General features: G+C 47.5%; 1 protein-coding gene and 1 long non-coding RNA gene across 2 annotated transcripts in view; one reads left to right on the forward strand and one right to left on the reverse strand.

The window, feature by feature from the left end:
* PGRMC2 (progesterone receptor membrane component 2) overlaps window positions 1-12,808 on the reverse strand; it is a 28,205-nt gene extending 15,397 nt beyond the window's left edge. The window contains exon 1 of the mRNA XM_001365537.5: window positions 12,010-12,808. Coding sequence (XP_001365574.1) covers window positions 12,010-12,469 — 460 coding nt within the window. The 5' untranslated portion in view covers window positions 12,470-12,808. The remainder of the gene's footprint in view (window positions 1-12,009) is intronic.
* On the forward strand, window positions 10,636-16,379 carry LOC103101611 (uncharacterized). Its single transcript, XR_468289.2, has 2 exons — window positions 10,636-11,105; window positions 15,484-16,379. It is a non-coding gene; the product is annotated as an uncharacterized LOC103101611 (long non-coding RNA).
* Window positions 16,380-16,857: the final 478 nt, after the last annotated feature.

Raw genomic sequence — 16,857 nt, forward strand, 5'->3', positions numbered from 1 at the left:
ATAACAATACTGAACCATGAATCATCACCAAATGAATAAATCCCATGACTTGTTTATGATAAGAAGAGTGGGAATACTGCCCTTCTATTCACTGTGAGATTTAGTCAATATCCTAGACTGTGCGGACACATTCATTTAGCAATGGTAGACAAGTGGTGGAAGGCTCCATAAAGTCATCACTTTTCTCTTGGGAATCTCCTTCTGGAAAGGGTCTTGGGGCTCCTCTGATCTAAGCATTATCAAGCAAAGACTATTTCAGAGCCCCCTTTTGCTCCCATGTGCCTCAAAGAACCCCTTAACTAAGAAAGGATGGGCGAGGGAGAGAAAACACTTTCCTAAAGGGAAACGTGGAACCTTTTTGTTCCCAGGATTGTTTAAAAAGTTCTTGGGTTTAGCAGCATCATCAAATCAGTCTTATGGACCATGAAGACAAATTAGTATTAGTATACAGAATTAGTATTAATACATTTTAATTATGACATATTTTCAAGCTAACATAATGGAAGCAAAAAAAAGGTGGGGCAGGGGCAACATTTCCAGGTATTTTCTAATTTGTCTTCCAAAGGAAATGGAGGTTTCTAATTAGCTAAAATCTGTAACATTAAAACAATTACTTCAATTGTCTCAAAGAAATATTTAAATTAAAAATATTACCTTTTTGAAACATTTGAAAGCAAAGAAAAATGAATATGGTTTACCAAAGATATTACTGAATTGGATTCTAGTTTGCTTAATTGCTTTTAGTGATTTTATATGGAAGTCTCTGGAATAAAAACTGGTACGAGCTAAGACTCTCTAGAGCAGTGGTCTCTAATCTTTTTTGATCACGTACCCCTTTTTAGAAAAAGATTTTGTGAACAGACCCCAATATATGTATATTCATAAATTATTCAATGTATTAACTATAGTTAATATACATAATAGTTAATAATATTAATAAAGATATTATTTACATTTAGAAAACAAACAGAAAACCTTTAAAAGGCCAATGTAAAAGTGAAATAAACATTCAAAAAATTTTACATTTTTAGTACAAAAAACTTTTGCTCTTACAAAAAAAGGAATATTTTTAGTGAAAGCAATGTGACTAAATGTACTTTTATTATTTAAAAAATCTTGGCATAACAGTTTAAAACCCAATAATTCAAAGGCCTGGCTCTAAAGATACTTATACAAATGCCTGAATTTAATGGCTGAAAAGACACTTCCCAAGGAAAGTGTCCCAAAGATTTCCATGGAAGAAATGCACCACTGGTCATGAATTTCCAACATATTCAGTTTTCAATCTCTTCTCTACCAATTAGGTAGAAATTTTTAGCAAAATTTAGCTAGCAAATATCCATTTTTCTTCATGTCAATCATTCTTGCCAACAATCAATAGGTGTTGCATTTTTAACAAATGGGTTCAGAACTACTTGAGACTTTTGGGAGACAACTGGTCAGGCTATTCCGTTCTCAAGTTGTTAAAATACAGACACACGGGAGTCCTTATAGGTGATATATATACAGGGTACATGATTTTTGGTAATAAAAGCTTAGGAGTTTTTCAGTATCTTGTTCATTCTGATGGCTTTATGCTAGCATGAACTAATATCTCAAGATATCACATACACTCAGGGCAAGATTCATTGTTAAAATCAATGGCTTGAAATCTACCTTTCCAATAATCTAGTTAATTATTTTAATGGACTCGAGGCTACTCCTACCGAACCCCGTTAGTATTGCTGAGCATGGCTGTTCTGGTCACTTTGAGGTAATGAGAATTATGTCATGATGTTAGCAGACGTCTTCCTATCGCTCCCCAGAAGAACCTAAAAAACCTAATAAGACTCCACTGCTCTTAATGATCAGCTATTAATGACATGTGGATTATTACAAGTTCTACAAGGATGGCTCCCAAGACCTTCATGTGGCTGTCCTTGAATTGGACATAGCCAACACCAAACATTTAAAATGAGAGGAGACTGAGAGCTGGTGGAGACTCGCTCCATCTGGAAGCGGTTGTTCCTGGGGCCAATTTACAAGGTTTTTTATTTTGTGGGCAGAAAGATCGGGGAAGAAAAAAGATGGCTATTATCTCTGAAAACAGCTAGACAGGAAAATTCCCAACTCTAGACAATTAATATACGCCCTAGTGCACAATTTAATTTATGGGTAATGCCAATTTCCTTCAGGAGGTTTCAATTTTGAATAAATGTGTCCCTCTCCAAAGCATATGTCTTTTCTTTTTGATAGCTACTGAAGTAAGAGTGGGCTTGTCTAAATAGTTAAAATCCAATGCTCCAAACAGAAGTATGTTTCAGAAAAATGGCTCAGGGATAAAGAGATCTGCTTCCCCACTCAACTTCTCAGCCCATCGTCTTTAAACATGATGGCATTATTGAGCTCTCTAAAACCTTTGTGACAACAGATTTCATTTTCACCAGAAAGTTATGGAAGACCAAAACACACTCATTTTTCTAGTATTAGGAATACAGACCCATGAAAAAGAGGCACAACCCCAGAAATCAGTCGTATTCCTATTCTAGTAAATCCTTACCTAACAAACTTGTTTTATTAGCTGTACTTGGCTTCCAATAATGTTGAATAAATAGGGATCCACCCAACTGCCAATAGTGTTACAACACAACATCAGTCCTGGAAATGAGGGAATGTTCACAAATTGGATATTCCTACTTCATTAAGATAAATTCAGGCGCCAGCTGGGTGGCTCAGTGAATTGAGAGTCAGGTCTAGAGATGGGAGGTCCTGGGTTCAAATCTAGTCTCAGACACTTCATAATGTGACCTTGGGCAAGTCAACCCCCATTGCCTATCCCTTATGACTCTTCTGCCTCGAGACCAATACACAGTATTGACTCCAAGACCGAAGGTAAGGGTTTAAAAAAAAGAAAAGATAAATTCAGAAATCGGTAATCACCATTTGGAATCTAGTGTGCAGGCGTAAGGCAAAAATAGATTCTTAAATTCAAGAGAAATTCTAATAAGGAAAAATGGTTATTGCCAGTATGATTCATAAAGTCTTTAACAAGTAAGCCATTTTTAGATATCTTATTAATCATATATCAAAGACATGGCCAAATGTACCCCAAACTGCCTTACTTTAATTCCAATTTCAATAATTTCATTGAAGACACTTAAAGTATCCGAGTAAATTTAGCAATTAGTCACCACATTCAAAGTTGTACCTCTAAAGTAAAAGGAGTGATGAGATTTCTAAGAAAGGTCATAAAAACAAAGGGGAAGTTCTTTAAGAACTCATTTGATTAGGATCTTACTAAGAATAATTTAATGAATTAAAATTCAGTCCTTAGGATACATGGATTTCCCACTTAACACTGCTGTGAGACAGCACAGTAGAGTGTGAAGAGGCCTGGGTTGGTCATCCAAGGGCGAGAGGGTGGCTCAAAGCTTAGCTCTGGGCTGCATGCCACCTTACAAGTCACTTAATTTGTTGGCCTCAGATTTTCTCATCTGTTAAATAAAGGGGTTGTCTTAGATGACCTTTGAGATTGGTCAGACTACCTACCCGAAGCACCCAGACTCCCTTGGTGAATCACAGCTTTTCTGCAGCTAGATTTCTTCTTGTTAAGGTGATGGATACGGGCACCTATCTCCAAGATAATAAGGATTCCACGAAATGATGAGGGTGACCTGCTGCTCTTACTCTTTCCCCATCAATAAACATCACAGTTCTAAAATGCAAGTGTACTGAATGGATAGTAACCTTCTTAGGTGGGCAACAATTTTCTCCCTAGACAGTATTTAATCAGCGATTATTTTGACTGGGGAAGAAAAGGGCAGAATGAAATGGGGAATAAGGGCAAAACGACCTCCGCCTCTTAAACATCCAACCACCACTGCCTCCTAAGAGATGGTGAAAACAGTTTTGCTGTTGTGACTAGCTTAGGCTGTGGACAAGTGAAGACTCTTTAGGACTGTGCCCCAAACATAAGTGAGGAATGAGGTTTTTTTCCTTACAAAACCCTTAGCATTTAGATCTGGTAATTAGCTTGCACTTCTCTTTAGGAAGTGGCAGAGGGAACGGAACTGCAGGCTAGGTAGATCCAGGAACGGTGAGATAGAACTCTGTGGCAGGTTCAAGTGAAGAAGGGCATCATCACATTCCAGTTGAGCTGAAATCCCACATCATCCCCGAGGCTACACAAGTGGTTAGAGGTCAGGCTAGATTCTCCCAGCTATGCAAAGCAGTGGCTGCTGGAGAATGCAAGCATGACTGACACGTCCCATAACTGGGATACTCATTCAGAATGAAGAACTGAGAACTTCACCCCCAAGGGGAGCAACCCCAGCTGGGGAGCTGTGTCCTGTTGGCCCACAACCTCAGCAGCTGTGGCAGTCTCAACTGCTGAAGAGGCAGAGCACAGAAAGCTTGCCGCCAAAGGCCCCAACACATTCCCGTGGTTGGGCATCAGAAATGGATGTGGTTTGAACAACTCAAGTGACACACTACAGAAGACACACTGTTAGTCTGTGTCTTACGAAGGACCAGTGAGTGGCTTGTCTGACCTGCAGCTGGAAACTCCTCTCTAAGCATTGTGAGCCCCTTAAAAGCAAGGACTGACTCTTCCATCAGAGATTAGCATGACCCCAAATAAATGCTCTCATGTATGTGTTCATTCAGTCAAGAACCTTCTAATTCAGACTTGTAGTCACTGGATCAAAAAGAAGTTGTCTCCGTTATCTGATCTTCAAAACGTTAACACCTCCACTTCCTTTGGATAGGAACTCCTTCTAGCTTAACGTTAACTATTAGCAGAACAGAATAGTCTTATATGGCAAACCTTAATATATAAATATTTCTTGAATTAAATCCTACTTCTAGAATTATAAAATCAACGGTGTTCATTTATGGACTCAAGGCTATAAATAAAATCATTCCCCTGAAGAGCCACATAACCTGCATGTAATCATAGTAAAACATATAAATTCAGACTCAAGAGTCTGCTGTAGTACACGACATTTTTTAGGGCCTGAAACACTCGGAATTTGAGTTTGACATGCCAGTTGGGCATTTCACATATCAGACACGGAACAGCTAGAATGTAATTTCTCTTATGAAGCCGTCATTGCTGCTTGAGGTAGCTCTGTGCCAAACACAGGAGTCCTAGCACTGGTTTGACTATAAGCATCCGTCTAATTCTGGTTACCTTACTTCAAAGAGAAAATCTGAAATGACAAAACTGTATTAAGCCTATGCAAATTCACCCGTCAAGTTCCGAATGCCAAGAGAAACCCCAGACTTGTAATGCTCTCCTCAAGCAGCTCATCCAGCCCCAAAGAGACTGAAACTCTGCCAGCTGGGAGATGGGATGATTGACTTTCTTGCTTCTCCTAACAGAGGATATTTCAACTCTTGTCTCCAATAAGGGGGTTTTGCAATCCCTCTTCCCTGTGCCAGCTGGCACCCGTGGTTTGTTCCAAAGCTCACCTCCTATTGGAGGCCTTTCCAGATCTCCCTAGCTGACGGCCCTCTCCACCCGCCTGCCCCTTGCCAAATCTGTTATACAGGTACATGCTGTCTTCTGCACAGGATGAAAGCTTCTTGAAGGCAGGAACTATTTTGCATTTGCAGGGATTCTCTACATATAGTGTGCGCTTAATAAATGTGATCTGCTGGGCTGTTACAGGTACACACCTCATAAAAAGAAGAGCCTGGGATTGTGGAAGCGGATAGAGGAGGGGCATGCGTGGGGGCATGGCAATGTCCATGTGCACAGGGTAAGAAAGAGCCACAGTGGGATGGACTCAGAAAGAAAAGTGAAAAGTTTCCAAAGATGAAAGCAAACTCTTCTGGGCATTTGGGGAAGCGCAAGAAGAGGTGGATCTTGGGTACTCCCTTTGTGAAGAGATCAGGGAGACCTCATGAAGGCCATGACAGGAGAGAGATGGACTCTAAAGTACAGGTTCTAAGCAGGTGAACCCACCTCCCAAGGCTGCTGTGAGGATCAAATGATCTGTGAAGCACACCGCAGAGTGCTGGGCACATGACAGGATTCGGGATTGCCAATTTCTATAGTACATTAATAAAGCACTTTACAAAACACTTTGTTTGACCTGCCCAGCCAGGGAGGTCTGCAAGCAAGAACCCCACTTACACAAATCGAACCTGGTCTCCAACTGGTTCAGGGTTTAGTCCGAGGTGGGCAAGCAGAAAAGCTGGGCTCAGGGTTGGGCCCAGCCGGGCAGTAGCAGTTAGGACACATCTGGTGCATGAAGTTCTATGCTCGAGATCACTTATTTATGGCCACAAGTCCCCCAAACCTGAGTTGGAGCTGTCTAGTCCAGACCATTTGTGAGTAACAACAGCTGGCATTCACAAAGAGCCCTGGACGCAAACTCAACAAATGGCCCTCTTTGCTGAAAGTAATCAATCAAAGAACAAGCATCTATTAATCACCAACAAGGTACCAGGCACTGTGGATACGAAGACAACACATGTTTCACTGGGACAGCCCCAAGTGTTTTCATTCAGTCCTGCTGACCTGGGTCGGCCATTCTTTGAACTCGGCATTCCACATCTACTCACTTCCCTGTAGCTGGGTACACATGCAGTGACTGCATTTCTTCATTAGCCATGCTTCTTGGAAATCCTCGTGGGCTCATGCTGGTGCCGGCTCTTTCCCCGATTCCCCGTTGGGAGTGCACTTCCATTTCCCTTCAATTATGCTTCTCAGGGAACATGTTGTGGCTCTCCTTGAGGGCGAGGCCCACTTCATTTTCTCTGTCTAGTTCATGAGTTAGTGAATGGGGTCTGGCTCAGTTCTGGCTCTGCCACAAATGCAATAAACATGTGCCCAGCCAAATCACCCGGACCTCTCTGGGCCTCAGTTTGCTCATCTCTGAAATGAGAAGACCAACTGGATGATTTCTTAGCCTCTTTCGGTTCTAATATCCCCAAGTCCTATTTAAGAAGTGGGCTTGACCCTCAATTGACCTCCTCAGGACCCAGAGCAGGTCTTCTAACCCAACAGTCCCTAACAAGAAGCCCTTCTATATTGTCTTCAACAAAACAGCCTTGGTCTTGGCACTTCCAGGGAGGATCACCTGCTTGCCCGCTCCTGGCTCCTTCCATCAAGCGTTGCTTTGCCCCTAGTTCTGCTTCTCAAGGCATCTCTTGGGCAGGTTCCATGTTTCCAGCTCACAAGCTCTCTAGCTGACAAGGTCACTCCTAAAAGCACTGATAATCTTGTCTAGTGATCTGACCAGTCCTTCCCTGCCTCTCCTTGCCTTGAGGCTGTCCCAACACCGTTCCATGCCTCCGGTCACTTCCTCCTCGCTGCTCTATCAAAAAACTTTAAATCTTAGATGTGACATCCTTTGGAAGAGATGTAACTTCACACATAGACAAGGTGGCTTAATTCAAGGGGGTGACTGAAATCCATACTGGATTTTAGTGCAAGTTACAACTCTTAAATTCTTACAAAGTTGGCAGCAGCAAACGAGTTCTATCAAATTGGTTCAACTGAGCCTTGGATAATCTTTCCTGAATTCCTTCTGTGCTGGGGGTGGAGTGTCATAATTACTCATTTTAACTGCTTTATTTTAGCTACAGGATAGCAAGGAGTTGGAAGTGTCTAGCCTTTTCATAGGGCTATTTTAGCCAGCCTAAGTGAGGGGGCTGTGTGCAAGACTGGGATCTGGAGGTAAAGAAGCATGTGGAGGGAGACTAGAATCTTTTCTTGGAGTCAGGCAGCACATTACTGGAGAAACCTTGTGTGATGGGGAAGCCTTGTGTACCGATTCTGACCTGGGGGCAAGTCCCATCTCCTCTTGGGGCCTGTTTGGGCTTCAAAATCGCCAAATCGATGACCTTATGATCTACAGCCTCTCCTCATCACTTTTTTTTTTGCAGTGGACTGAAAAGCAATCAACAATCCAGTTTTGTTTTATATTACAATTGACAGTGTGGTATGACTGCAAGAACCCTGGATGTCAAGCCACAAGTCCTGGTTCAAATCCTAGCAATGCCACTATCGATGTCACATTGCACAAGTTGTTTAACCTCTCTGGGCATCAGTTTCCTCATCTGCAAAATAGAAGGGGTCTTTTCTGGCTTGAAATTTATGATCCTTTGAGTATGCCTATCACTAAGCTAGCCATAATGACGTTGGAATGATAAAGTCAATAAAGATTTTTTTTTTTGCATTACAATGAGCATGATTTTGTTGTTGCTTTAAATCCCAATGAATAGACAAGTGGCTGTGAACACAGTACAGTAAATACTAGTTGATCAACTAAATTCTTAGGTGATGAGTGTGAAGGGCTGACCTTGGAATTTACTTTGGGGCAAATGGTGAGCAGGTGTGCTAATCCACCCCTCCTCCCCCAACACACACTCTTCTTTGGAATGGTTTCCTAACTCCAGATACTGAAGAATGCTGCCATGCACCTGAGGCCTCCCAGCCCTTCCACTCTTCATGGTGGATGTGGGAGGTAGGTAAAGAGCCTCCGTTCTGCTTTGGCTTGGGCTTCTGTGGATCAAGTCTTTGGTTTGCAGGAAAGGTTTGACCAAACAGTGGCTCCCCAATTCCTGGACTCGCCAAACAGCAGCTGAGTGACCCCTATTCTGGATGTCACAGATCCATTCTGGTTGGAGCAGAGACCCTCAAAGAACCTTTCCAACTCATTTTCTTTTCTCCCCCAATAGCAGCTACACTTATTTTCTTCATGTTTAAAAGTAATTAAAATTTGATGCCTATTATCCCATTTTAGTCACAAATTTGCAGATCTTGCAGGAATTATTTCAAATGTAACATTGAAGTAAAACTCAGGAATGGAAAAGTTGTTGAGTAAAAAAAGCTACATCATTTAATAACCACCCCAAAATGCTGTTGTCAAAAACTAGCCAATGGCTTTGCAAAGTAAAAAGGTCTGCCTCCGGGGGAAGTTAAACCATTCATAAGAGGGAGAGTGAGCGTCCAGTTGCTTAACGTGCACTTAGGAATCCAAGCACTGCAAAAATACTTAGAAATCATCGCGCTGGATCCCCTAAATTTAGAGCTGAGAAAACTGAAGCCCATGAAGATAAAAGAATTTCTCTACCTACCTAAAGTCCTGGGCTTGTGCAAATCTCCTCAGTTAATGGAGGAACAGAAGGGAAGTTCCTGGCCAACAGGGATTATTGGCCTTATCTTTGTAGCTCCGAGACCCAGCACACTCCCTTGTACAAAAGAGGCCCTCAATAAATGTTTGCTGAATTGAAATAATACATTTGTAAAAACCAATTCACTACTACTGGAACAAATCTCAACTGAAAACAAGGTCTTCAACCTTGCTTATTTCTCCCGCTATCACTGGTCAATGAATAGTTTCATAAAAAAAATGTCAAAATCAGTCTTTCCCCCCCCAGTCTTAATTTTAACAAAAGGTGAATTTAGCTCACCCTAATAGTTTAAAAGAAACTGATAAAAAAGTCCCTTTTGCCACTTTCGTCACTTGTATCCGAAAGCTACAGTCACCCTTCAAAAGAGTGTCTGTATTGCAGTTTCCCTCAAGATGCTGGGTGAAGTCAACTTCAGAAAGCACAATAATGTGGAGCTTTGCCAGTGGGCTCTTTTCCTGAGAAGCAGTCCAGCCAAAAACAGTTGGTGGTATGTGCGGTTACCACTGTCCCTTGTTTTCCTGGTTCCTTGTACGGATCAACATGCTTCTCCTATGTGGCCATGAGGATCTTGTATCTGCTTTATAGGATTACTGATGTCGAGAGGGAGGGGCCCTTAGAAAGCATTTGCTGCCTGGATTGCTGCTTTGGTTCTCTCTTCGGATGAAGCCGATGGCCGCCTGTTTCTCAGAACCACATTTTTAAAATGCAAAAAATGAAACACGTAGGATTGCAGAGGAAACAAAACGTACAGAAACATTTTAAAAACATTTTCAGAGGTCTCAGGCTAATAAGCCCTTTCCTTTTACAAAAGTAAACTGAGGCCTAAAGCCATGACAAAGAAGCCTAAAAGTCACATGGGGCAGAAGTAGAGGAACTGAAATCTGAACCGGGGCTTCTTTCTACTATACTAATCATAGTGAATGCTAATTCCATCAAATGACTTAAAGCTGCAAACTAGGCACTCTGCTTGTTATTAACTAAAAGGAGGGTGCCCTAGTGAAATGTAAGATACTCGAGCTGCAGAGAAACTTTCTTGATTTCAGCCACCTTTAAAAAGGAGTCAGCCTCAGATAAAATTAATAATGGGCACCAAATTGTTTAACTGAAATCACTTAAAGCCCTAAATATACTGTATATTCCCTAATAACAGTAAACAGTAAAGGTAGGTAGCAGAGCATTGCATGTGATCAGCGAGACCCACCCAGGGATGCTGGGGCATCCTGACTGGGCCAGTCACTCAACTTTGAAGGGTCCCAGGCAACTCTTCAGTTGCAGAGAAAGAGCAATTAGCAGAGGCACATTGGAAGTATGTCTTTCCACACCAATGAAATCATCGGTCCCCTAAAAACCCTGCCAGCAGCTTTGGTCCTCTTTTCCCCTGCAAGCTTTTCTAAAAGGCCCTTCTTATCCTGAACGCTAAACAAAAAATGAAGCAAACTGCAGGCCCGTGAAATGCCGTGGGCAGCATGTGTCACATTCGTCTATAAATATCTCTGGCTGAATTAAGTGGAAGCAGGGCAAAGCCAGGAGGAAGCAGGAAAGTCTTGGTGGGGCAGCAGCCTTTTTGGTTCAAGAGCCGGTTAAAAGAAAGCACATGGGCTCTCCCACCCCGGGGCATGCCCAACAAAATGTCTGTGGTCGCCTTGCCCGGAGCTATTTTAAAACATCTGTAAGAGCCATCCAAGGAGAGACGTATGGATTTTTCTGCTCAAAGGTCGGCCGGCCTCCAGATTCTGTTAAACTTGGCAGCAACAGTGGCTCGGCAACTCTGTGCTCAGGTTGGAATTTAAAACAAGAAAAATCCGGATGCTCTCTACGATGGGACTCCTCTTTGCGTGGGGCTGGAAGACGACTTAGAAATCCAAGCCCCTTTCGGGGCACCCGGCTTCCTCTCGTGGAATGTGCTGGGCACAAATTGTAAACAAGAAGTTCATGGACCCGTTTCTGTTCCGTGGAAGCCCCTCTCTAGTCCCTATCCCGTAAGTCAAAAGCGATTTGGGGAGGAAGGAAACGAACGGATCATTTGGCAGAGTCTGAGCCATTAGGCTCCGCGAGCTCCAGCACAGCCGGGGACTCCATTAAGTGGATTTTCCCGGTCTGACTCCAACCGCGGCCCCGAGCAGGGGGGCAGTCGGTGCCCATCTCCGTCTGGGTCCCAGCGAGTGCTCTAAGCCTCGAAACAACAGAACTGGGGGGTCCCCCGCCCGGATCAGCCTGAAAAAGAAACCTCCCTCCCGGGGAGCTCCCAGAAGGCCTCCCCCCCCCCAACCCCGGCTCAGGGTCAGTAAAACTTTCAGGAACCAGGCCCCGCTCCCGCGCCCTGAGCGCGGCGCTTCCTGGGGTCTCTAGGGCCTCGAGCTGCGGCTTCGGGCAACTGCGCCGGTCGGGAAAGGGGTCCCCTGCTCCGGGAACCGCGGCGGAGGCCGAGGGCTGCTGGAAACTGCGGCCCAGTCCCTCTCCCCAGCCAAGGGTCAGCCGGGCCAGAGCAGGCTTAACCCCCTGAACCTCAGCTCATAGTCCGCTGGAGGAAAGCCCAGGGAGCCCCCCGAACCCCCACCCGCGCGTGCGCGAATGCTGGCCCCGCCCCTCCCGCTGGCAGGATCCGGGGCTAAAAACGGCCGGGGGTGGGGTGGGGGAGTCAGATCCTGTCCCTAAATCCGGCCGGGGTGGTGGAGTGGTGAAGGTGGTGGTGGTCGTACTAGGAGAGAACGGGGAGGGGGGAGCCTGGGCGCTCCCGAGCCGGGAGGACAAAGGGCGGGTGCAGGCTTTGTGCAGGCCCAGGGGCCGGCTCCTGCTCCGGAGTGGGGGTGGGGTGGGGTGGGGTGGGCCCGCTCCCCCCCGCAGCGCGCTTCTCCTACATCCCCCTGGCGGATCCCCCCATACCTGGCCCGTAGAACTTCCTGCCTTTGGTCACGTCGAACACTTTGCTGTTGACGGCGAGGAGGATGCGCGGCGTGCGCGCGCCGTCGTACTGGCGCAGCTGCTCTAGGTTGAAGTCGCGCCTCTTCATGGGCGGCAGCTCGTTGGAAGGGGTGGCCACGGCGGTGGAGGGGACGGCCGGGGTGTCTGGGACGTCTCCTGCGACCTCGCTCGGCTCGCGCCGGCTCCAGCTTACCCACAGCCGGTAGACCCCGAGCAGCAGGAGCAGCACGACCAGCATGTTCAGCAGCATCTCGCCGCCGCTGCCGCCCTCGCCGCCACCCACGAGCCAAAGCACCCAGCCGCCGCTGCCGTTGTCGTCCTCCTTTGGGACGACAACCGGAGTCTCCTCCTCGCCGCCAGGTTCTCCGCAGCCTCCTTCGATTACGGTCCTAAGCTTCAAGTCCCCATCACATACCGCCATAACTGCCCGCCCGCTCCGCCCCTTCGGCGTCTCTCGACAAATGGCGACGCGCAGGGGAGGGGACACGGCCGGACCGAAGGGGGCGGGGCGGATACGTTGGCACGATCTAGCCCGCCCCTCTCGCGCCTTCCCCGCCCTCCGCGGCGCTCGCGCACGCTACGCCGCCCCACCCACATCGCCCCATACGCCCGCCTCTCCTTCCTTTCTCCTTGGGGCGGGAAGGTGGGGAGGTGGGGCTTCAACCGCTGGTCGCGGGGAGGGGATGGGGCGCGAGCACGAGGTGCGTTGCGCCACGCGTCTCTCCTCCCCCCGGCCCCTACCTCTTCCTTCTCGCGGCAACCTTCGTGGATTGCGCAAGCGCAGATCCTGATGGCTTCGCCGGCCCGTGAGCTAGACGCATGCGCGAGTTGGAACCTCCCGCGGGAGCTAGACCTTTCGGGGTCAGCTCTGGTGAGGCGGTTGGGAAGTGCTTTATCAATCTTAAAGCGGAGTGGAAAGGAGCAACTGCTTGTCGCGGACCATCAAGTTCCGCTCCTTCCTCATTTTACAGACTGAGAAACTGAGGCAGATTGGGGGGCTCCTCCCGGTGCTAGTATGCACGTGCTGCACGTGTATAATTAGATTTAATTTGTTGAGGCTCAAAACACCGGTCTGATCTGTAGGGTTGGACCTCGAAACCCTCCTCCTTCGGGACTAAGTTTGGGACTGTCATCCCGGACCTCTAATCGGCGCTCAAAGCCTTCCCGGGGCGAGAGGAATCCCAGGATCACTCAGTGCAACCGCAAATCCTAACTCCCTGCCTCGTGCCTATCCCGATAGAACAAAAGTGCCCCATGGCCTTCTCGGCAGCCTGGCACCCCCGAGGTGCCAAATAAAATACCTGCTGCTGCTGCTGCACGTTCCCCGCCCCTTCCCCCTGTTCCCCAAGCAAGCCCTTTCCTGGGTAGCCCTGGGGACCTTGCCTAATGGGGGCAGGCCTGCCCCCCACTCTGCTTAGACTCACACCACATATGAGTTGGAGTAACCACAAAAGGACGTGCCTGCTCGGTGTAACTGGCTCAAAACGGTGGCCTCCAGCCCAGGGTCTGCTGACAAACTACGGAGATGTCCTTATTGGGGCAGCTAGGTAGCAAGGTGGAGAGAGCCGCCGCCTGAGCCACGAGGTCCTGGGCCCCAATTTGGCCTCAGGTGTGACCCTGGGCAAGTCATTTAACCCCCACTGCCTGCCGATTCACTGTGTGCATCCTAAGGCAGGAGGAAAGGGCTATTCAAGAGAGAAAAGCACAGTGAACACCTGGCTTTCTGGTCTGAGCTGGCCCCCTCCTGCCCATGCCCTCGCCGCTCCGTCATCCCTTTTGGTCTGGTTCACACGGTGCCATGTTTGCCTTTGGGTTGTTTCCTGTGCTGAAAAGTTTCTCCTTCACGGCATGACTTGTCCAGAATCTCCTGAAAGGGGCTGGGGAGGCCCGAAGACCTGGGGGAGCCTATGCGCCCCCCATTCCCAGCTGGCCTGCTCCCCTCTCTCTTCCCCTTTTCTCCTCCTCCCTTTCTCTGCCTCCCGGCTGTCTCTCACAGTTCCTCCCCAAGCGTGTCTGGCCTGTGCAGGTGATGTGATTTGTCCAGAATCACTCAGAAAGTCGGAAGCAGAATAGGAACTTGACCGTGGGCCTTTTGACGCCCCAAGGGGCCCCCCAGGCCTTCCCTTCGCATGCACCCTGGTTTGGCGGTGTGCCTGCTGCAGGAGGGAGAGGCCACTCATCTCACTCCCTTTGATAGGCAGGGCTGCCCTGGGACCGGGGTGGGAGGGCTCTCTCGGGGTCCGGCGGACGGCTGTTTGCTGGGGGGCTGCTTGCCCGTCCCAGGTGACTTGTGTTGCCTTGCACACACTCCTCTATTGGCTTGGCGTTCCAGCGAGGCTAGGCGTTTCGCTCTCACTGCCCGTCTTCCACGCTTGTCCCAGAAGTGGGCTGCTCGTGTCCGATGCGGACGCCCACGTGGGCTGTTAGCTTGCGGAGGGGCCTGCTCCTGGGGAACCTTGCCCACCTCCCTCACAGACACGGAAGGGCCATGAGGCTGGCCTCTCCTTCTCTTGTGGGCCCCCTGCATCCCAGAGGTCTAGGGGCTGGAGGCCGAGAAACGCTCCTCTAAAAGGCAGCCTCTTCTCGGGCGTGAAAGCAGCACCCCCTACTTTCCTTAAGCATTGCCCCTTCCAGGAGCTTGTGGCCACAGGCAGATCATGAATCGCGAGGGCACCCACGTGTCCAAGGGAATAGTGCCCCGAGACTGGAGAAGGCAGGCAGGCGGGACTCTATGAGAAAGGGCAGGGTCAAGGAGCTCTCCCAGTGGGAGGGAGAGAGCCCAGCTCACCAGAGACGACAGGGAGAGGCCTGTGGAGGAGAGCTTTTTTCTACAGTTGCCTTCCCTTCTCCACAAGAGTCACTCTCCAAGCCGCAGCGTTTCTTGTAGAAGCAATGCTTCTACAAGGTAGCTCAGCGAAGGCCTGGAGAGCCAGGCCTACAGAGGGAGGTTCTGGGCTCACATGTGGCCTCAGACACTACCTAGCTGTGTGACCCTGGGCCAGTCACTTAAACCCCATTGCTCAATCTGTACCATTGTTGAGGGCAGCTGGCTAGCTCAGTGGATGGAGAGCCAGGCCTAGAGACGGGAGGTCCTGGGTTCCAATCTGGCCTCAGACCCTTCCCGGCTGTGTGACCCTGGGCCAGTCACTTGACCCCCATGGCCTAGCCCTGACCACTCTTCTATCTTGGAACCAATATACAATACTGATCCTAAGACTGAGAGTAAGAGTTTTTTAAAAATGGAATGTAGAAGAAAATCTCCCATGGGCACATAAATATTTATCACAACTTTCTTCAGAGTGGTCAAAGCATGGAAGCTCAGAGGGGTCCCGGGGAACGGCTAAACAAGTGACAGTGTATTAATATAATATCTTGTTGAGTCATTTCAGTCATGTTGAACCCTTTGTGACCTCATTTTGGATTTTCCTTTGGCAGAGATCCTGGGGAGGTTTCCCATTTCTCCAGCTCATTTTACAGACGAACAAACTGAGGCGAACACAGATTAAGTGACTTATCCAGGGCTATGGAGCTAGGAAGGGTCGAAGCCAGACGTGAACTCACAAAGATGAATCTTCCTGACTCCGGCCGGGGCCCCGCAATGTAATATTGTACTGCAAAAAGTGGTTCGTCGTTGTCCTTCCCTCTCAAAGACCAAATGACATTGTTGGTGATGTCTTGACTGAAGCATAAATTGGATTTGGGTGAGGCAGAGTTGCCCAGAGTCGTTGAAGTCCAGTGGCCAGCCAAGGGTCAGGATGACCACTGATGTCCCAGGAGGCAGTGGCTGACTTCACGCCCCAAGCACGCCAAAGTGGCTGCTGCTGCATGGCTAGCTCTCACGTGTCCCTTCTGCCAGTGGAGGTCTTCCCAAGCCTGGGGCATCTCCCTCCTGGGTCTCCGGGCTCTGGCCCCTGGGCGTGCTACGGCTTCTTGGAGTCACGGGTCAGAGCCCTGAAAAGCCTGGCCCACCCGACGGGCACGTCCTCCCTGCACCCCTGCTTTATAGCCCACCCTAAAAAGGAACGAGGGGAGCAATTTGAGAGGAAACTGAAGACTTTATTATCCGATGCAGAATGAAGTGAGTAGGAGGACGATAGAAACAGACCCATCTTCCAGAGGCTAACGGTGATTGCTTTACGATGCAGGATGGACATATTTTGGGGACGTAGCCCAAGTGGGGATTTATTTTACTGGACCCTGCAGAGTTATGATGAGGGTTTTCTTTTCCTTAGTGTTCAACTGCAGTGCACAAGAGGGAAGGAAGGATAATGAATGAGTATACAAACAACGAAGGTAATAAAAGTTCCAAATACTTCCTAAAATGTGTCTAATGCAAGTCATGGTCATCTTTTTCTGTGACCCCCTTTTTAGGGAACTAGTTTGAAGTTTTCACGCCAGCTCCTCCCTCCCAAACAGCTGACACACCCACGGGTCTCCTAGACTAGGGAACCCAGGTTACTCTTCTCACATATCTGATTTAGGTGGTTCCTCCGCCTTTTCATCTTTTCTTTCTTTCTTTCTTTCTTTCTTTCTTTCTTTCTTTCTTTCTTTCTTTCTTTCTTTCTTTCTTTCTTTCTTTCTTTCTTTCTTTCTTTCTTTCTTTCTTTCTTTCTTTCTTTCTTTCTTTCTTTCTTTCTTTCTCTCTCTTTCTTTCTTTCTTCCTCTCTTTCTTTCTTTCTTTCTTTCTTTCCTCTCTTTCTTTCTTTCTTTCCTCTCTTTCTTTCTTTCTTTCTCTCTCTCTTTCTTTCTTTCTTTCTTTCTTTCTTTCTTTCTTTCTTTCTTTCTTTCTTTCTTTCTTTCTTTCTTTCT

The sequence above is a fragment of the Monodelphis domestica genome, chromosome 6, assembly GCF_027887165.1.
Source record: "Monodelphis domestica isolate mMonDom1 chromosome 6, mMonDom1.pri, whole genome shotgun sequence".
NCBI lineage: Eukaryota > Metazoa > Chordata > Mammalia > Didelphimorphia > Didelphidae > Monodelphis > Monodelphis domestica.